At 58.0% G+C, this 20,650-nt stretch overlaps 1 protein-coding gene across 1 annotated transcript in view; it reads left to right on the top strand.

The window, feature by feature from the left end:
* Positions 1–8,370: 8,370 nt before the first annotated feature.
* Positions 8,371–20,650, top strand: part of NOTCH3 (notch receptor 3) — a 33,476-nt gene continuing 21,196 nt past the window's right edge. Inside the window, exons 1-15 of the mRNA XM_069477964.1 lie at positions 8,371–8,585; positions 11,263–11,341; positions 14,789–14,931; positions 15,014–15,352; positions 15,443–15,565; positions 15,653–15,886; positions 16,673–16,828; positions 16,915–17,100; positions 17,699–17,812; positions 18,042–18,155; positions 18,674–18,907; positions 19,015–19,125; positions 19,582–19,774; positions 19,853–20,004; positions 20,195–20,308. Of these exons, the coding sequence (XP_069334065.1) occupies positions 8,468–8,585; positions 11,263–11,341; positions 14,789–14,931; positions 15,014–15,352; positions 15,443–15,565; positions 15,653–15,886; positions 16,673–16,828; positions 16,915–17,100; positions 17,699–17,812; positions 18,042–18,155; positions 18,674–18,907; positions 19,015–19,125; positions 19,582–19,774; positions 19,853–20,004; positions 20,195–20,308 (2,410 nt within the window). The 5' untranslated portion in view covers positions 8,371–8,467. The remainder of the gene's footprint in view (positions 8,586–11,262; positions 11,342–14,788; positions 14,932–15,013; positions 15,353–15,442; positions 15,566–15,652; positions 15,887–16,672; positions 16,829–16,914; positions 17,101–17,698; positions 17,813–18,041; positions 18,156–18,673; positions 18,908–19,014; positions 19,126–19,581; positions 19,775–19,852; positions 20,005–20,194; positions 20,309–20,650) is intronic.

Raw genomic sequence — 20,650 nt, 5'->3', positions numbered from 1 at the left:
GAGCCCTGGGGAGAAGAGGCCACAGCCAGACCGCCAGGACTGCGAGGAGTTTGATTTCGATTCTCCAGGGAAGCCAGGGGAGGGTTTTCAGCAGGGGAGGGACATGGTTTGCATTTTGAAGAGCTCCCTGTGGCGGCCGGACAGTCCCACGCAAGAGTGCGTGAGCGGAGGCCGGCGGGGGGCTGGGTGCGGCCTCAGCATAGGGCGGGCCCTGGGCCCCCAAGGAGCAGGGAACCAGCCCCCAGGACCGGGCCCCCTGCCAGGGTGGGAGCAGCGCCCCCGCGCTGGGACGAGCAGACAGGCGGGAGGCGCGGAGGATCCCTGAGGCCTGGGGCCCTGGGGCCCCGGAGCCTGAGGTGAAGGTTGGGGGCGAGGAGGCCTGCGTACAGGATGACGACGGCGTCTAGGGGGCGGTGGGGTTGGCGACGGTTGCCAGGGTGACGGGGGAAGGGTTGATGGTTAACCGGAACGGGTAGCGGTTGTCTGGGTGACCGGAGGGGCCCTCGCAAAGGCTGACGGGAGGCCTACGACAGTTGCCTGGGCGACTGGGGTCCGCTGACTGTTGCTAGGGTAACGAGAGGGCGCCCTCTTCCGCCTCCGCGGCTGCGGGCGGGAGGGAAGCGGGGCCTCCTGGAAGAAGCGATCGCGTTGATTGGGCAGAGTCCTGACGATTGAGCCAATAGAAACTCGCGGCTCGGCCTAGGCCCGCCTCCCCCAGCCTGAGCCAATCCGGACGCACCTTTCTTCTGGCCAGGAGATTTGGCGCGCACGTCTCTTCAGGCTGGAGCTGGGACCTCGAGGGCCCCGGCTGGGACTTCCCCTAGAACCGGCGTTTTTCAGTCTCCCTGCCCGGAGCCCCTGCCTCCAGACCATTTTCCGTCACTTCCTTCCTCCCTTCCTTCCTTCCTTCATTCATTCATCTGCCCCTGCCACCAGCTCTACGCCCGCACCTGAGGACGGGCGGGCGAGACAGCGCGGGTCACAGACGCGGACAGCAGGGTGTGGTCGGGCACTGGTGGAACGAGGAACCGGGAGGGGCACTCACCGGCCAGAAGGAAGGGAAGGCTGCCTGGTGGAGGCGGCCTTGGAGCTGAACCTTGCAAATTTGTGCTCCGACCCACGGAAGCCTCCCACGCATGGATGATTTAGGGTTTCCATGAAACTGGGAGGGAAGTTTGGGATAGGAAGACGTGGGATGGTCGAGAGCTTCACGTGCCAGCAGGGGAGGGTCTCAGACAGGTCTGTGTGTCTGGAATATTCCTTGGGGGCTGGTGAGGGGGTGGTGGGGAGGGCTCGAAGGAGGGTGGGCGTGGTCCAGGCAGTGTCATGGAGCAGGGGTATAGTTTGGCGTCAAAAGCTGCTGAGCTATCAAATGAGAGGACTGAGTCATGCAAATCCCAAAGTCGTGGGGAAGGAAAGCTGGGATTGAGGATGGAGGGCTTGGATACTCTGAGTGAGGTTAAACGGGGATGCAGAGGAGAAGACGGGGACCCTGGCTGGGGGCCCGGGGGAAACAACTGACACATTCAAACAGGGTAATTTGAGACAGGTTTGCTACAGGGACTATATATAGTGGGGTGGGCAGGGTTTGCGGAAACCAGCAGTGGTTAGCGTGGAACCCAGGGCAGGCACCCGTGGAGAGCCGTTACCATCTCTGTGTTCCTGTTGGGGCAAGGGGAAGGAAGGACGTTAGCAGAGCCCAGGGAGAGAGTCGTGTGGACAGAGCCTTTGGGTAAGGGATACAGCCAGCTGAGGTGACCCCACAAGGAGTGATCCAGGAGGATGAATGTCCCATTCTCACTTTACTCCAATGTCATCTGGCAGTGCCTCCTACTGGCCAAACCCACCCAGAAGCCAGAGGACAAGAACTTCTGTGCAGGGGACAGAGTGAGTGGAGCAGGCAAGAATGGAGTTGGGGAGTGGGAGGAGGTGCAGAGCTGGGGCTGGGCAGATGTGAGATGTACATTCACTGTGGATTTCACTTTATCATGGAAGAGACCTCAACCTATGGCTCAGGGAGGAGGTCAGGGGAGTCCTCCCCTTCTCTGAAGTAGGAAGAAAAGGAGTTGAGGGGGCAAGTGCCACCCCTACAGGAAAGAGGACAAGCTTCAGGGGCCAGAGAGGCAAGGACAGGCAGTTAGGGGACATCAGAGCATCATGGTTTGGAGGTGAGCAAGAGAACATGAAGTCCAGAGTGAGGCCAGGGCACAAAAGGTTGGTGGAGTCTGGAGCCCAAGAGCTTGAGGGGGACAGGATGGAGGACAGGGCATCAGACCCAATGCAGGGTCCTGGAGCAGGGAAACCACACCCCACTCCCCTAGAAGGGGTGGAGAACAGCCTCCCCTCTTCCCCTTCCCCAATCTGCAGACAGAGCTGCAAGTGCTCCATTGAAGTGGATTCCCTTCTCTCTGCTTCCCTTTCTTCCCAACTGTTCTCACATCCCCTCCCTTGGGAAGCACCCCCCCCCAAGCCCCCATCTTTTCCCCTGACCAAGCCCCTGTTCTAACGGGAGCTGGATGTATCTGTGTCCAGACAGGGAGTGGCCCAGGGGGCGGTCTCAAGGGCTGGCCTTGGGTACATTCAGGTCCCAGCTCCTGATTCATTCATTCAGCTGACAGTTATTTCACTTGCTGGGCACCAGGCTCTGCTAGACATTGGGGATTCAGCGCTGAGCAAGGCAGATGCCCACAGAGCTCGGAATCTGATGGGGGAGGCTGGCAGGATCATGGGGAGGGGTCAGAGCACTGATTGAGGAGGAGGAGGAGGCCAGTGAAGGAGCCCAGAGAAGGCCGTGCGAAAGACCAACAAGGGCTCCCTTGGGAGAAGGCAGAACTTCCAGAGTGATTGTTTACAAACTAAGTCAGATCAGCTTCCCCTGCTAAAACCCTCCAGTGGCTTCCACTGTGCTTGGGCTAGAATCCCAGACTCTCTGGCCTCTTGGGACACTGCCCCACCAGCTTCCCTGACTTCCTGCCCCTTGCTGACTCTGCACCCAGCACCCTGGTCGCCTCGCTGTTGCTCTTCTCCAGCCACCTATTTCTCTTCTGGGCCTTTGCACTTTCTGTTCCCTCTGCCTGGAACACCCTTCCCCTGGTTGTTTCCCTTGCAGGCTTCTCTCCTCCCTCAGGTCTCAACTCTGATCCCCTTCTCAGTGAGGCCTCTCCTGACCTCCCCACGCTGAAATCTCTCCTTTCCTCTGAACTCTCTTGTCTCGATGGTTCTTACTTGTTCACCTTCTTGTTTTTCATATGTCTGCCCCATCAGGGACAGGAACCAGCTCTGTCTTGGGTCACCTCTATGTACAACAGGGCCTGGCACCAAGTAGGTGTTCAATGAGTGTTGAATGACTGAATGAAGGTGAGAAGAGCCACAGGATCAGAGTGAGCGAGCAGTCAGGTGAAAGGAGACTTTAGGGTATGGGAAGCACGCTCCCAGCGGTCGAAACAACCTGTGCAAAGGCTGCAAAGGCTGCGAGATAGGGTGGTAGCACTGGCGAAGTGAAGAGGGGCTGTGCCACTGGCATTGGAGGGTGCCAGGGAGGCAGTGTCCAGGGGACCTGGCCCCAGCTTCCGCACAGAGGGCGGACTGCGGTCCTGGGAAGAAAGGCTGAGGGCACATTCTCAGGTTCCTGGTCAGTGGGCCGGCAGCTGTGTCTTGGCCTGGCCCCAGGTCCTGAGTCCCCAGGGACTGAGCTCACTGAGGAGAAATGCAGTCCCCGGCCAAGGCAGCCAGCAGGGGAAGGGGAGGGGGCTCAAGCCCACCCCCACCACGTTGGGAACTGTGTGGCCACGGGGCGCAAGGCCGTGGGAATGGTTGCTCTGACTGTCCTGTCTCCTGGGGATCCAGATACCTTGGGCCAGTTCTGCCACCATGGATTGAGGGCAGCAGCAGGAACTTGGAGCAGGGACCCCACCTTCTGCCGAGTGGGTGCTTTGTAGATGTGTGCTTGTTCCTTTAGTCCCCATTCCCCCGTGCCATCCTTAGCCTGTGTTGTCACCAATACTATCTCGTCTCACTCTGCACTCAGTGCATCCAGGTTCCTTGATTGCTCCTTGTGACGAGGAGCTCAGCACCTCCTAGAGCATCCATTCCAGCAGAAAAGCGTGTCTCCGATTGTCCATGGGAGGAGCTGGCCTTCCCTGAGGGCCCTAGCTTTGTCCCTCAATCCCCAAACCTTTCTCTGGACCCACAGACCCCAAAAATGTTACTGAAGAAAATGATTTGGGCCCCCTGGTGCAGCTCTTCTGGACTGGGTACCCCAAATCCATCAGCCACTTCCTGCTTCATGCCCACCCCTGCCAGGGATTGCTGGGACCCTCAAGAAGCTTCATCCTCTGCCTGGCACCCATCGAGCCCCCAGTCTTTGGAGGGGGGATGAAGCACCCTAACCCCTTGAACAAGGCTGAGCTGAAGTAAAGGGCACTGGGAGAGCTCAGGGATGCGGAGGGGCTCGGCCTGGAGGTGGGGAGGGCTTCCCGGAGTGGGGCCCTTGAAGAATGAATAGGAGGTGACCAAGAACAGGAATAGGGGGAGGCAAGGCATTCCAGAAAGTGGGACCAGTGTGGGCAAAGGGATGGTGTGTGTGAGAAACAGCAGAGCAGTCCCTCTAACTAGAAGAAAAATGCATGTTTAGAGAGGATACATTTGCTGTGAGTTCCTGCTTGAGGAGGAAGCAAAAGGGTCATTCAGTCCAGTTGGGTGTCCCAGGCAGAAGAAAGAGCCCAGGCAAAGGCCAGGAGAACATGAGGCCTGCTGGATGCAGATGGGTCTTATTTTATGTTTTTTAGAGACAGGGTCTCACCCTGTCACCCAGGCTAGAGTGCAGTGGCATGATCACAGCTCATTGCAACCTTGAATTCCCAGGCTCAAGCAATCCTTCTGCCTCAGCCTCCTGAGTAACTAGGACTACAGATTCTTACCACCTCACCTGGCTAATTAAATTTTTTTTTTGCACATGTGGGGTCTTGCTATGTTGCCCAGGCTGGTCTCAAATTCCTGGGCTCAAGCGATCCTCCTGCCTTAGCCTCCCAAAGTTCTAGGATTACAGGCATGAGCTGCTATGCCGCCAGGGTGCAGGTGGAGTTTGACGCTGTGTGATGATAGGGGTTTTAATGGGGCTGGAGAAGGTGAGGCCCAACCCTGGAGGCCTGAAAGCTGGGCCGGTGGGGGGAACTTGGATTCCCTCCTGGGGAGACCGGCATGGGGGCGGGACTTGAGCTGAGCCTGCCCCATGGGCCTGTTGACTCAGCACAATCGCGGTGAGTCACTGCATGCCCTTTCTTATGCAACTTTTGTCTTTTTCTCTGCCCAACCCCTACCCCACCCCTGTACTCCGTATGGCCTAGAGTCACTGAGGCTCAGGTTCCAATCTCAACTCTTCCTCTAGAAGTTGTGCGGTTGTGCCCATAAGATGGGCAGATAGCTCCTCCCTCAAAGAGAAGGAAAGGACGGGAGTGACACTGCTTCCTCAGCTCCGGCCCCTCAGGGCTGGGCTTAGCTGCCAGCCTGGGGAGGGCCAGAGGTCATCACTGACCAGCCTGGGCAACATAGCAAGACCCTCCATCTTTACAAAAAATAAATCATCCTTGAAATCAAGGTGGGAAAAAAATAAATAAATAAGTTATAAGTAAATAAAAAATTTAAAAACTCATCCAAAATATCAGTGGGTGAATGGTGTAGCCATTCAATGAAATATTACTCAGCCATAAAAAGGAATGAAGCACTGGTCCCTGCCACAATGTGGATGAACCTCGAAGGCACGGTACTGAATGAAAGGGACCAGGCACAAAAGGCCACATACTGTATGATTCCATTTGTATGAAATGTCCAGGACAGGCAAATCTACAGAGACAGAAAGCAGATTACTGGTTGCCAGGGGCTGGGGGAAGAGGGGAGAATGGAAAGGGACTGCTAATGGGTTCAGGGTTTCCATCTGGGAAGATAAAGGTGTTCTGTAACTCAGTAGAGGTGATGGTTGCACAACACTGTGAATGTACTAAATGCTGCTGAATTGTACTCTTTAAAATAGGCAATCGTTAATTTTATGTTATGTGAATTTTACCGCCATTTAAAAATATCATCAATAAATGCCAACACCAGTGGGTGAAAGTTTAACAGGCACCAGGATATTCACACAGTGGGGAAACTTGGCCAACAGCACCTCAGTGATCAAAGCTGAACGCCACCAATGTTGGCAACTGACATCAGGTCCCTCCTGATAGGATGCACTGGGGAGGACCCGGCATCGCGTCTGGGGTTCTAGCCAAAGATGTACAACCTGAACTTGGCCACAAGGAACCAACACGCCAGCTGGCTGATGGACAGTCTTCAAAACAACTGACTTGGACTCTCCAAAAAATGTCATTGTCATGAAAGACAAGGAAGGGCTGAGGAACTGATTCAGATTAAAGGAGACCAAAAGACATGATGATTAGTTGCAACGTGTGATCCAGGAATTAGATCTTGGGCCAACAAACAAACATGTAGTAAAACATATCAGAGAACTTTAAATATGGACTGGGGTGAAAACTGTAGTATGTTTATGTAGGAGAATGCCCTTGTTCTTAGGGAACACACAGTGAACTACTGGGAGCAAAGGAACATCATATCTACAACTTGCTCTCAAATAGTTCAGCCAAAGAAATGGATATATATATGCATATTTCATATATGTATAATTATACAGCAAATGTGGCAAAGTGTGGGTGGTTGGAGAGTGGACAAAGGGCTTTTTGGTGGGGGGACAGAGTCTCCCTCTGTCACCCCAGGTAGAGTGCAGTGGCATCATCATAGCTCACTGCAACCTCAGACTCCTGGACTCAAGCGATCCTCCTGCCTCAGCCTCCCAAGTAGCTGGGACTACAAGCCTGTGCCACTGTGTCCAGCTAATTTTTTCTATTTTTAGCAGAGATGGGGTCTCACTCTTGCTCAGGCTGGTCTCAAACTGCTGACCTTAAGCAATCCTCCCACCTCAGGCTTCCAGAGTGCTAAGATTACAGGCCTGAGCCACTGCACCTGGCCTGAACAAAAGACTTATCCAAGTTGTTTGTGCTCTTCTGCAACTTTCTATGTTTAAAATTATTTCAAAATAAAAAGTTAAAAAATTGCCTGAAGATTTCTGGGGCATGCATGTGACTGTCTCCCACTCAGACAGATCTTCCACGTTCAGCCCCAGCATTCAGCTGCCTTGTGGGTGATCCCCTCGGACTCTGCACCTCACCCCTGCATCCAACCTAGCCAGATACCAGGATGTCAGCCTGGCCTGTGTCTCCTCCTTCTGACCCCTGGCTTGGTCACTTCTCTCATGACTCTGCCCCCTCATCTGGGAGCGGGACAGTCCCTCTCCTGGGATGTCTTTCCTCCAGTTCATCTTTCAGAGCTGAGACGCTGCAGCCTCCTCTGGGAAACTCTCTCTAGAAGGGGTGAGGTGTACCCCCAATCCCTAGAACAGAGACAGACATAGAGCTGAGACCTTAGTCATACTTGCTGAATACATGCGTGAACAAATAAATAACCCTCACAGGCAGAAGCCTCACCAGCTATGCTGTGCCCTTCCGTGACCCTGTAACTACATCTAGCCCAGCCCTGAGCCCTCTGTGTTGGGAGTCACTGTGCCAGATTTTTGCTCCCCAAGATTGGGGGTTTCTCCAGGGCTGGACTTGGGGTCCCCATCTGCCCACAGGGACAGAGGGGGCTGCAGGAAGGCATTGCAGCGCGACTGATCTGGGAAAAGGCAATTGATCAAACAGAGCGAGATTGGCTGAGTGACAAAGCTGTGTGGGGTACTGGGTTGGGCTGGGGGGCTACGGTGAATCTTTGAGGGTCGCACAGGGTAGTGAGGAGGAAGGGGGTTGCTTTCAGAGAGGGCTGAGAGTGAGAAGGGATGTGTGTGTGAGCACCCACAGACATGCACGAGACTCCCTAGTGTGTGTCCGAGCTCTGAGGCTGCAAAGACACCCTAGGCTTGGGGCCTGGCTGGGCCTGCGTTTTAGGTTTGCGCGTGTTTCAGATGTTCGAGTCCCCACGCAGTTTTGTGCATGGGTCTGCGTTTGTGCGTTGGTAGCTGTGTATTCATGAGCTTCTCCGGACTCGCCTGGCCTCAGTTTTGGGGGTTTCTGGGGGGATCTGTGTTTTTGTCCTGGCTCTGCACATGTATAGGAGGGTGGAGGTGTGGGGGCGTTCACGAAGCTGGGTGTGCCGCATCTCACCGCATGGCCGGCTTAGGTCTCCGAGGGTCCGAGGGTCCCAGGCTATGCAGGTGGAGGGTGGGCAGGGACCCCGGGAGGCCGGCGGGGGGCGGGGGCGCGCAGGGCCGGCCCCGGGGCGGGGCGAGCCGCCGAGGGCTGGGGGCGGGGCGGCCCGGCTGCCTCACTTCGGCGAAGTTGGCCGCGCGGAGGCTGGCCCCGGACGCGCCCGGAGCCCAGGGAAGGAGGGAGGAGGGAGGAGGGGAGGGTCGCGGCCGGCCGCCATGGGGCCGGGGGCCCGGGGCCGCCGCCGCCGCCGTCGCCCGATGTCGCAGCCGCTGCCACCGCCGCCTGTGCGGGCGCTGCCCCTGCTGCTGCTGCTAGCGGGGCCGGGGGCTGCAGGTGAGGGGCCGGGACCTGGCGGACGGGGCAGGGGCGGGGAAGTGGGAGCGCAGGAACCCCGAAGTCCAGGGCTGGGCGCGGGGTGGGGGGGCGGTCCTGGGAGCCAGGGATCAGAGTCGGGGCAGGAGCCGGGGGCTGCGTGCCAGTCCTGGGCGTCCCGGGGACTCAGAATGGGGAGGACCCCAGAGGCCCATGAGCGGTTGAGGCCGTAGAGGAAGGGGTCCAGGAGTCCGTGACTTGGACTCGAGGTTCGGGAATCCGAGACTCAAGATCGGGGGTGTACTAAGACTCCGGGGCTCGCCCCCATCCCACTCCCGCCTGGAGTCCTGGAAAGAGTACAGTTGGGACCCAAGTTCCCCTAAGCCAGAGACCCCCTTGCACAAAAGCGCCCCCCTCCCCCCGACACCCCGGGCGGGCTGGGCAGGGCGGGGGGCGGGGAGGGGGCGCGAAGTTCTCGGAGCTCAGAACTCGGAGAAAACTTCCCAGGCCGGAGCGCGGCAAGACCCGGAGCCGGATCCGGAGCTGGAGCCACATTGGTGTCCGCGCCCCCCCTACTCCCCCCACTGCAGTCCTGCTCGCTCCTCGGGCGGCAGGAACTAGGCGGCCCTGGGACCCCGCCCCAAGGCGGGGAGGGGAAGGGGCGAGGGCCCACGTGCTCCCCTCCGGCTCGAGCGCCCCCTCCCCGACGCCCGAGCCCCTCCCCAGCCGGCCGGGGGGCCTCCCGCCCCTCCTCTCCTCTCTCCCCTCCCCCGCTCAGGACAATGGCCGCGCCGTCTAGACACCCCCTCCCCCCGGCCGGCCTCGCGCTTTCTTTGCCAGACAAAGCGGGACCTGCGGACCCGCGGCGGGCTGGAGCTGGGGCTGCGGGGGCGCCCCCACCGCAGCCACTGGAGGCCTGGTTGGCGGGGGAGGGGCGCGGGCCGAGGGCCCTGGCCAGGGGTCCTGGGCGCTGCTCTGCGGCTCCGCTCTGGGCGGGGGGGGTTGCGGGAGGGAACAACCTCCCCAGCCCAGCCCCAGCCAGGCCCGACGAGGCAGGATTGGGCAGTAGCGGCCGCCCGCGCGGGGCCAGCACATACACACATGGCCTGTCACACACTCGCTGGCACACACAGCTCTGGGTCGCACAAATACAGAGATGCAAACGTGCACGCACACACAGACACAGCTCGCAGGCCGACGTGCATACCTGGCTCGCACAAGACACACCCAGTCGCACACAGCTCACACATTGACGTGCAGGCACACAATCAAATATGACCACACATCATGTGCATCTCTAGCCCAAGGCCTGGGACACACGCTGCCTGTACACACTCGGACACCCATAGACACAGATTCCGGGACATGCCTACTCCTAGCTCACACGTGCAGACAGGCACATCCAACCTATACACACCCACCAGTGCACACACAGGTCACACACAAAGACACAGAGCCGTATACCCAGATACACAGTTCACATATGTGGACACACAGCACACGCAGCCTGCACACATACAGAACACACATCTGTCCACCCACTGCATAGGCATGCAGTTCAGACACAAACAGGCACACTCACAGTGACATGCATGTACAGACTCATATTTAGCTGCACAGGGACACAACAGATGCATGCCCAAGTCCACAGGAAGAATGACGCTGGCACACACATGAGTACATAGCCCATGGCACGCATCCCCCTGTGTGTAGAGGACAGTGTCCTTCCTGTCCACGTGTCCCATGGGGAAGGGGATACATGCCACGTGGGCCCATTCTCATGTTCAGTTCAACTCATCTGTCTCTCACTGTCTCTCCTTGCTATCTCTCTCTCTCTCCCTGCCCTTCTCTGTCTCCTTCTCTCTTTCTACCTGCTTCTAGTTTCTTCTTTTATGTCTGTCTGTCTCTGTTTTTCTCAATTTCCCTCCCTCTTACCATCTTTCTCTCTGACACACACAGACACACACATGCACACACTGTGGCTCCACACCTGGCCGCAAACACACAATTCTCCACCAACTCAGACCCAGCCACACCCCTGGCCTGTCTGGCAGGACAGTTAGACTCTGCCACACCCCAGAGGGACACAGCTCTCAGGGATGGCAGTGCTGGACAGGGCAGCACATGTCTTGGGCCAGCTCCCCTCCCTTCCACACACACACACCGTATCCTGCCACAGCCAGCGCTGGCGGCCCCTGGAAATTCCGTGCTCACTCGTGGGTACATGCCTTGGCCCCTCTCCCAAGAGCCTGCCCAGCTGAAGTAGGTGCCCGACATCAGGGGAAAGAAGACCCATGACCCCAGGATTCTCTGTCCTTGCCCCGGACCATCCTATAACACTCAGCACCCTCATTTTCTACCTTGGCATCCCCCCATTCTATACATCTTAGCTCAGGCAGCTGGGCAGCTTCCCGAGCCCCCACATCTGGCACAAGTCAGCCCCTCCTCCTGCCCGCCCCTGCCTTGTGGTTCCCAGGACTCGAGCTGGCAGGGACAGCTGCAGCCCCAACAGCTGGGCCTGGGGTGGGGGGCCGTGGGAACCGTGGATGAGGGGGCTCCTTGCACCCGCAGAGACACCCCAGCCCAGTGCAGCTGTTGCCTGGTGGAGTGAGGGAGGGGGTCTGCCACTCCAGGCTGGGGTTCCTGGGTGCCTGGCTGAACCCCCACCCCCACCTTCCTTCACCCCCTCCACCCGCAGCCCCCCCTTGCCTGGACGGAAGCCCGTGTGCAAATGGAGGCCGTTGCACCCAGCTGCCCTCCCGGGAGGCTGCCTGCCTGTGAGTGCCTGGCTCAGAGCCATCAGTGGGCCCTGTGTGGGGAGGCGGTTTGTCTTCCTCTGCCTCTGCGTCCACCACGGTGCCTTTACCACTCTTCCTACATGTGTGTGGCTTGGGCAGCCTCTCGTGTTTCCCCATCGGAAATTGAGCAGGAGCTCTGGAGTCTGCCTGGCCTGGGTTCAGATCCCATGTCATGTTGCTGACTGGCTGAGAATTAAACCCTTTAAGTCTCAGTGTCCTGGTCTGGAAAATGGGTCCAGGAATCCCAGCTTCACAGAGTTCTTGGCCACCTGAAGTCACGTGTTAAACCCCTGATGAGGCAGGTATTAATTATTCAATCAACAAACCTTCAGGGACTGATGGCAGTGGGTTGGCAGGGGTTAGGACACCGTCCACATCCTCCTATATCTCAACATTTGGGCAGGGGGCCACAGGAGGCCTGTAATACAGTCCTGCTCTGCCACTTTCTTGCTGTGTGACCTTGGGCTACTTACTTCCCCTCTCTGAACCTTGCCGCATCTGTGTTTTTTGTTTTGTTTTTTTGAGATAGAGTCTCGCTTTGTTGCCCGGGCTAGAGTGAGTGCTGTGGCGTCAGCCTAGCTCACAGCAACCTCAAACTCCTGGGCTTAAACGATCCTACTGCCTCAGCCTCTTGAGTAGCTGGGACTACAGGCATGCGCCACCATGCCCGGCTAATTTTTTGTATATATATATTTTAGTTGTCCATATAATTTCTATCTATTTTTAGTAGAGACTGGATCTCGCTCTTGCTCAGGCTGGTCTCGAACTCCTGAGCTCAAACAATCCACCCGCCTCAGCCTCCCAGAGTGCTAGGATTACAGGCGTGAGCCACCGCTCCCAGCCCCAGCCTCAGTTTTTGCATCTGGAAAATGGGGCGGTAAGAACTTCTCCTATGGGATTATAAAGATTAAATGAGACTCTTCGTATGACATACTCAGCTGCTCAGTATATATTAAGTGCTCAATACATAGTATTATTTGGTGGGACACAGGAAATAGGATCTATGCGGGGGAACCTCTCAAGGTTATGGGAACTGCTTGACTCCTTTTATGCTATAATTAGTAATAGCAGTTCACTCAGCAGCCATTAATTGATTCATTAGTGTATTCATTTATTCAACATCATATGTGCCAGACACTGGGTGAGGCCCAAGCTGGGTAGGTCTGGGGTGACTCTAGACCCAAAGGAGCCCCTTTGAAGTTAACACACAGGCACGCACTTTGGCTGGAGCCCCACGTGGGCTCACCTGTGTGGAAGGCTCAGCCTGGCTAAGGGGGCATTCCTAGGAGTTGGGGGGTCTGAGATGGTGGGCTGGGGGAAAGGGTGACCTTACCTGGAGCCACTCACCTGGGAGGCTGAGCCCTGGGGCCGGGCGCCTGCGCAGTCCGTCTCCGAGCCTGGAATACTGCCGACAGGTGAATGCGCCCGTGGCTGCCCCGCCCCCCCAACAGGTGAATCACTGGCATGCGCGGCGCCCGGAGCCGGGATCGCCCGGAGTGGAGCGGGCTCAGTCCCCAGAGCTGGGCTGTGGGAACCGCTCCCTACGCCCCACCCCTTCCCAACCTCTTTCAAGGTCTCAAATATTCATGTCCTTTCAAGGATGCCTCAAACTGTCACCCCACACCTATGGACCCCTCCAAGTCTCCCCCCAAGTAGGCTCTGAGTTCTCGTCTCTGTCTTCTAGTCCTCGCCTCCCCCGCTGCACACCCCCCCAACTCTGCGTTCTCCCCTCCGTCTCCCCCAAAGATCGGGCCGTGGGGCGGGGCGCGGGCTGAGGCTGGAACCGGCCCGACCGGTCGGCGGGGGCGCCAGGCGCGGAGCGTGGGAACCCGCCCGGGGCGTCTGGAGGGGGCCGCGCGGATCGCGCCCTGCCTGGCGGTGGGACCCGCGATCCTCCGCGCCCGGCACGGCGCGCCCCCTCCCGGCGCGGTCGCGGCCGCGGTCGTCGCCCTGCGGGCTTTGGGGAGAGCGCTGGGAGCTGGCTACCCCCTCTAACGCCGCGCGCACCCGTGCTCGGCCGTGCCCCGACCTGTTCCGCTGGGGGCCAGGGTGGAGGCGGGAGGAGGGCGATCTTGTGATTGACGCTAAAGACTGAGTCACCTGCTTGAGTTCAGTCCCAGGGGTTTAGGAGAAGCAGGAGGGAGGGGACCGGCCCGAGGGGCGGGGGATGGGGGACGGAGGGTGGGATGAAGGTTGGCAGCGTCGGGGGCGGAGCCTGGACCCTCTCGCTTCTCCAAGCCCCTCCCTCCGACCCCGCCAGTGCCCCCTGGAGATATCCAATCTTAAGACCAACCCCTGCAAATCTCATTTCTCCCACACTCAAAGGCTGCCTTGGTGGGCTTGGGGAGGGAGCTGTCGGTTGAAGGACCACCCTCCAAGGTAAGAGCACCAACGGTGGTGCCCTCTCCAGCCCCCAACCCCGCATGGGAGGCCATACGTGTCCCAGGGATTGTGGAAGTCCTCGCGTCTGTCCATGTGAGCCGGAGGTCCCCGTATCCACGTGGGAGACCGTGGGTTGTGCCTTGAGTGCTTGCCAGCCCAATAGGTCCAGTTGGTGTGCCCTTCTGTGTGCAACTGGGTGATTGTCTCTGAGAGTCTGAGACTTTTCATTTGATGTTCCCTCTGCCTGGAATGCTCTTCCCCACACATAGCCTCATGGCCCCCTCCTCACTTTCTTCTGTCTATGAAAATATAATACCCAGCTCTTCTCCCCAACCTCCTTCACTCTGTTCCTCCTGGCTTGTATGTTAGTTTTCTGTGGCTGCTGTGACAAATTGTCTGGTGTTAAGAATAGGAATTTACCGGCTTGCAATTCTGGAGGCTGGAAGTCTAAAATCAAGGTGTGGGCAGAGCCTCTCCAAAGGCTACAGGGGAGAAACCTTCATTACCTCTTCCCGCTTCTGGTGGCTCTAGGTGTTCCTTGGCTTGTCTGTCTCTTATAAGGACACTTGTCGTTGGATTTAGGGCCCACCTGGATGAGCCAGGATGATCTCATAGTGACAATCCTTTACATCTGCAAAGATCCTTTTTCTAAATAAGGTCATAGTCACAGGTTCTGGGACATGGATGTGATTTTTTGGAGGCTGCCACCCAACTCACCCCACCCTTCATGGTCCCCTGTGCATCTCACCGCCCACTGTTGGCATGTTGTATGTTAATTTGTCATTTGTGTATGTTCTCTTTGCCTGGACCTGGCTATGCAGATCCAGAGGGTAGAGACCACGTTTATTGTGTTTGCTGCTATATTCCTATTGCTTGGCATATAGTAGGTGCTCAGTAAATAGCCATTGCATGAATGAATGTGTGTGTTTGCTGTTTTTTGTTTGTTTGTTTTTTCCTGTGTGTTTCTTGCCTGCCTTGTGTGTGTCTCTGTGTCTGGGGACATCTTGCCCTGTGCTGCCTGCACCAATCCATCTCTGTCCACAGGTGCCCACCAGGCTGGGTGGGTGAGCGGTGTCAGTTGGAAGACCCCTGCCACTCGGGCCCCTGTGCTGGCCGTGGCGTCTGCCAGAGCTCAGTGGTGGCAGGCGCTGCCCGTTTCTCCTGCCGCTGCCCCCGTGGCTTCCGAGGTGAGAGGGCAGAGCCTGGAGGGGAGCCCAAGGCAGGCAAGGTGTGGTCAGTCCCAAGCTCACCCTGTCCTGGCCCCTACAGGCCCTGACTGCTCCCTGCCGGATCCCTGCCTCAGCAGCCCTTGTGCGCATGGTGCCCGGTGCTCAGTGGGGGCTGATGGCCGCTTCAGCTGCTCCTGCCCGCCTGGCTACCAGGGCCGCAGCTGCCGAAGCGACGTAGATGAGTGCCGGGTGGGCGGGCCCTGCCGCCACGGTGGCACCTGCCTCAACACGCCTGGTTCCTTCCGCTGCCAGTGCCCAGCTGGCTACGCAGGGCCACTGTGTGAGAGCCCCGAAGCGCCATGTGCTCCTTCTCCATGCCGTAATGGGGGAACCTGTAGACAGAGTGGCGACCTCACCTATGATTGCGCCTGTCTTCCTGGTGAGTGAACTGTGCTCAGGTGGGTTTGGGGCGGGGCGGGGCGCGGCAGCCTGGCAGTGACTATCTTCCTCCCGCCTCTTCCTGTGCTAGGGTTTGAGGGCCAGAACTGCGAAGTGAATGTGGACGACTGTCCAGGACACCGGTGTCTCAATGGGGGGACATGTGTGGATGGTGTCAACACCTACAACTGCCAGTGTCCTCCTGAGTGGACAGGTGGGCATGGGAGCTGAAGGGGGCTGGGTGGCAGACCTTGGGTGGCCATGCAGCAGGTGGCTGAACTGGTGCATCTGTGTGCCACAGGCCAATTCTGCACGGAGGACGTGGACGAGTGTCAGCTGCAGCCAAATGCCTGCCACAATGGAGGCACCTGCTTCAACACGCTGGGTGGCCACAGCTGCGTGTGTGTCAATGGCTGGACAGGCGAGAGCTGCAGTCAGAATATCGATGACTGTGCCACGGCTGTGTGCTTCCATGGGGCCACCTGCCATGACCGAGTGGCCTCCTTCTACTGTGCCTGCCCCATGGGCAAGACTGGTGAGTGGCTATTTTCCCTGTAGGCAGCAGGGAGCCATTGATAGTTATTGAGTAGGGGCAATGATAACTTGATAACTTGAATGTTAGAAAGATTAGGCTGGAGACTGGATTTAGGGTGAAGGGGAAACCTGGGAGAGGCCTGGGAGGAGGCTGACATGTGGTCTAGGGCAGAAGTCATGGGAGCTCCTGGGAAGTGTAACCTAGAAAGAAAGGGGACCTTTGCAAGTGGCAATGGTCAGAGGAGGTGTTTAGGAAGGGGACTTGGAAATGGAAGGAGGGCATGCCCAGCAGTGGGTACTGCAGGAGTGAAGGCTTGAGGGTGGGGCCCTTTTATAATCAAAAAAAGAGTCAATAGATTTTAAAACCATATGTGGATGTTTGCAATTTATTTTCAAATAGTTCACACACACAAAAAAAGATTGATAGATTAAACTAATAATAGTTGAATCTAGGTGGCAGGTAGGCCAGGTGCAGTGTCTCATGCCTGTAATCCTAGCACTCTGGGAGGCTAAGGAGGGAGGATTGCTCAAGGCCAGAAGTTTGAGACCAACCTGAGCAACACAGTGAGACCATATCTCTACAAAAAATAGAAGAATTAGCTGGGCATTATGGCACACCTGTAGTCCCAGCTATTGGGGAGGCTGAGGCAGGAGGATCACTTGAGCTCAGGAGCTGGAGGCTGCAGTGAGCTATGATCGTGCCACTGCAAATCACAACATGTGCGGGGTGTGGGACCTTTGGGCACAGCTGAGGGTTTGTCCATGACCTCTGCCTACCACTTCCCAGGCCTTCTGTGTCACCTTGATGATGCTTGTGTCAGCAACCCCTGTCATGAGGATGCTATCTGCGACACAAACCCGGTGAATGGCCGGGCCATCTGCACCTGTCCACCAGGTTTCACAGGCGGAGCATGTGACCAAGATGTGGATGAGTGCTCCATTGGTGAGGGGGGCGCCACCATCCAGGGATGAGGGGAGCAGCAGGGCCTCGGCCGGCCACACCCACACCGACTGTGTCTTGTCCTGCAGGCGCCAACCCGTGTGAGCACCTGGGCCGGTGCGTGAACACACAGGGCTCCTTCCTGTGCCAGTGTGGCCGCGGCTACACTGGCCCACGCTGTGAGACCGACGTCAACGAGTGCCTGTCGGGGCCCTGCCGCAACCAGGCCACGTGTCTCGACCGAATAGGCCAGTTCACCTGCATCTGCATGTCAGGTGCGTGGTGGGCGTGGCCGGGGCAGGTCCTGAGAGAAGCCCCACCAGGGACATGGGGCGGGGAGGAGGATAGGGTGGAATTTAAATTTGTAGTGGGACCCTTAGGGACTGAAGCCCGGGATGACGTGGGGGGCAGGGTCAGGGCAGAATCCTGTGTGAGGTGTGGTCAAATGGAGTCATTGGAACCTCAGATGGGCTGGGAGGGAGTCTGGGCCTCAGGACCCACTTGGGGAAGGGGGGTTAGGATGGCGGGGGTGTCGTGGGGTTAAGGTGGAGACTGCAACTTCCCGCTAAGGCTGGGTTGGACTTGAGGTAGGGCACAAGGTTATGGTGGGCCCTGGGGCTTGGGGATGACGGCAGGGCATAGTCCGTGGAATGGGGAAAGAAGGTGATTTGAAGGCCCATAGAGTCTAGTCTCACGAGCCTTGGACCAGTTGGAACCAGAGCTGGCTGAGTGTCCAGGCTGTGGCTGAAAACTGCCTCTGGGGGTGGGGCCAAGGCTGTCTATGAGTCGGAAGGGGAGTACCTTCCCCGTGGAGCCCCCTTCAGACCGGAGGGTGGCATCCCACCTCCCCTAATCCCTCTCCTCTGCCCCCAGGCTTCACAGGAACCTATTGCGAGGTGGACATCGATGAGTGTCAGAGTAGCCCGTGTGTCAACGGCGGCGTCTGCAAGGACCGAGTCAACGGCTTCAGCTGCACCTGCCCGTCGGGTGAGGACCCTGGGACAGGGGCCCTTAAGACGTGTCTGTGCAGATTCCAGAGTGGAACCCTATAAGACCATACTCGCGGATAACTTATAATAGAAATCATGTTATGAAAAACACTGAAATTAATGTAAATGCAAGTAAATGGGTTTTCCCACCCAAACAAGGCAGGGCTGGTGAGGGGTGACTGCTCTGACCCTATCTGGGCCTGTAGTCATCCCACTCCCCACCCCAGGCTTCAGCGGGTCCACGTGTCAGCTGGACGTGGATGAATGCGCTAGCACGCCCTGCAGGAACGGTGCCAAGTGCGTGGACCAGCCCGATGGCTACGAATGCCGCTGCGCGGAGGGTGAGGCTGGTTGATAATAGCCCAACCAGAATCTGGAGGCGGGGCTAGTGCAGGACAGGGGGAGTGCTGGGGGCGGGGCTGCAGCAAGACAGGACTCAGACAGGGCCAATGACAGAGCCTGAGGGTGGAGCCAATGATGGATCTAAGATATGGGTGGGGCCAAAGGGTCTGGCTAGGTGGTTAACTGGAGGGAGCAGGCCTAATCCCCACTTCCTTCCCCAAGCACCTCCTAGGTGTTCCCATCGCCAGTCAAGGGCAGGGCAAGGCTGATTGGGTAAGGACTGGAGGCGGGGCCAGGGCCAGGGGTGGGATTTCACTGTTGGGAGAGTCTTGGCCACAGGTGAGTCCTGGAATTCGGAGCTGGATGTTAGTGGAGGCAAGCTAGGGGCGGGGCCTGAATTGAGCCCGCCTCCTGATGGGCAGGGCCTGAGAGAGAGCAGAGGCAGGCTTGGGCCATGGCCACAGCTATGGGCAGGCCCTTGGCAAGTGGGTGGAGCCTGACCCTCTGGCCCTCGCAGGCTTTGAGGGCACACTGTGTGAGCGCAACGTGGACGACTGCTCTCCGGACCCATGCCACCACGGTCGCTGCGTGGATGGCATTGCCAGCTTCTCATGTGCCTGTGACCCAGGCTACACGGGCACACGCTGTGAGAGCCAGGTGGATGAGTGCCGTAGTCAGCCCTGTCGTCATGGGGGCAAATGCCTAGACCTGGTGGACAAATACCTTTGCCGCTGTCCTTCCGGCACCACAGGTGGGTCTGGGGGCTGGGGCAGGAACAGCACGCCTGGAGGGGGACACAGGGTTTGGGAATGACGGGGCACAGTGGTGGCTACTCCTTGCCATGTTCCCCTCCCCCAGGTGTGAACTGCGAGGTGAACATCGATGATTGTGCCAGTAACCCCTGCACCTTTGGGGTCTGCCGTGACGGCATCAACCGCTATGACTGTGTCTGCCAGCCTGGCTTCACAGGTGGGCAAGCGGCTGCCATGGAGAGGGGGTCCTTATAGAATGGGGGTGAAGTCACCCATCTCTGATGATTGAGTGTTGCCGTTATCTTTGCACATTCTTTTCCAACGAGAGTGTCCATGCTTGGCCCTGAGGTTGTGCTCTCTCAGCACGTGGGCATGAGATTGTCTCCATTTTCGCTCAAGATTATTCTAGAGTGTAGATGGTGTCAATGGTGTTAAAGTAATCCTTGGTGGAAATGAAAGTGACTGCATGTAAATTTGGGGACCGGGTTGATCTGGGGCATGGCAGCTCCTGGTTGAGGAGGTGGCTGTCCTAGTTTGCATACGAGCTGACGCGTTATGAGAAAGAAGTTGTCCTTGCTCAGGTGTGTAGATGTGCTAAATGGGGTTAGGTTGTCCCTCCCCAGTTGGCTCCACCGCCCTTGTCCTGGGACGACGTTGCCTGTGTGCTCCCCAGGGCCCCTTTGTAACGTGGAGATCAATGAGTGTGTGTCCAGCCCGTGCGGCGAGGGAGGCTCCTGTGTGGATGGAGAAAATGGCTTCCGCTGCCTCTGCCCGCCCGGCTCCTTGCCCCCGCTCTGCCTCCCCACGAGCCATCCCTGTGCCCATGAGCCCTGCAGTCATGGAGTCTGCCACGATGCACCCGGCGGGTGAGGCCCCTCCTCAACTTCTGACAACGTGTCCCTCTCCCTGGCCCACCTGCCAGCCCTGACTGCCTCCCCTGCCAGGTTCCGCTGTGTGTGTGAGCCTGGCTGGAGTGGCCCCCGTTGCAGCCAGAGCCTGGCCCGAGACGCTTGTGAGTCCCAGCCCTGCCGGGCCGGTGGCACCTGCACCAGCGATGGAGTGGGCTTCCGCTGCACCTGTCCCCCTGGTGTCCAGGGTGTGTGCCCCATCTTCCCTCCCCAGGCCTCCTGGCACTCGTGTCCTTCTCATTTCCTTTCTACTCTGCTCTTTATTTTTCCTCCTTGTCCCCAAGAGCTTGGGAGGTGGGGATGAAGGTGGATACCCTGGAGGGAGATGGGGATGGGGAGTCCCTCAAGGCTGTCTCACTCTGCCTGCTCTCCCCACAGGACGTCAGTGTGAGCTGTTGTCCCCATGTGCCCTGAACCCCTGTGAGCATGGGGGCCACTGTGAGTCTGCCCCTGGGCAGCTGACTGTCTGCTCCTGCCCCCCTGGCTGGCAAGGTACACCAGCTGCTTCTTCTGCCTCCTTCTTTTCACCTGTTTTGCTCCCTGTCCCATACTGAGTGATGCTGGGGACCCAGAGAGGGACTCACCCCCAGCTCTGCCTTTGACAGGAGCTTCCTTCTGGGAAAGGACAGAGCTGGACACAGACACTTGTAGCCCATGTGTGCCAGCTCTGGGGAAGAGGAAAGGATGTGGGGTCGGGGATGCTAGGACTGAGGCTGAGGGTTTGGGGACAACTTCCTGGAGGAACAGTCCATGCATTCACCACCCACTGAGACGGGGAAGAGGAAGTTCTGGAAAAGCACATGCAAAATGCCCAGAAGCAAATGACAGCATGGC

The sequence above is a fragment of the Eulemur rufifrons genome, chromosome 2 (assembly GCF_041146395.1).
Source record: "Eulemur rufifrons isolate Redbay chromosome 2, OSU_ERuf_1, whole genome shotgun sequence".
NCBI classification, from domain to species: Eukaryota; Metazoa; Chordata; class Mammalia; order Primates; family Lemuridae; genus Eulemur; species Eulemur rufifrons.
The sequence above is the reverse complement of the archived record's forward strand: the minus strand, read 5'-3'. Positions and strand labels throughout refer to the sequence as shown.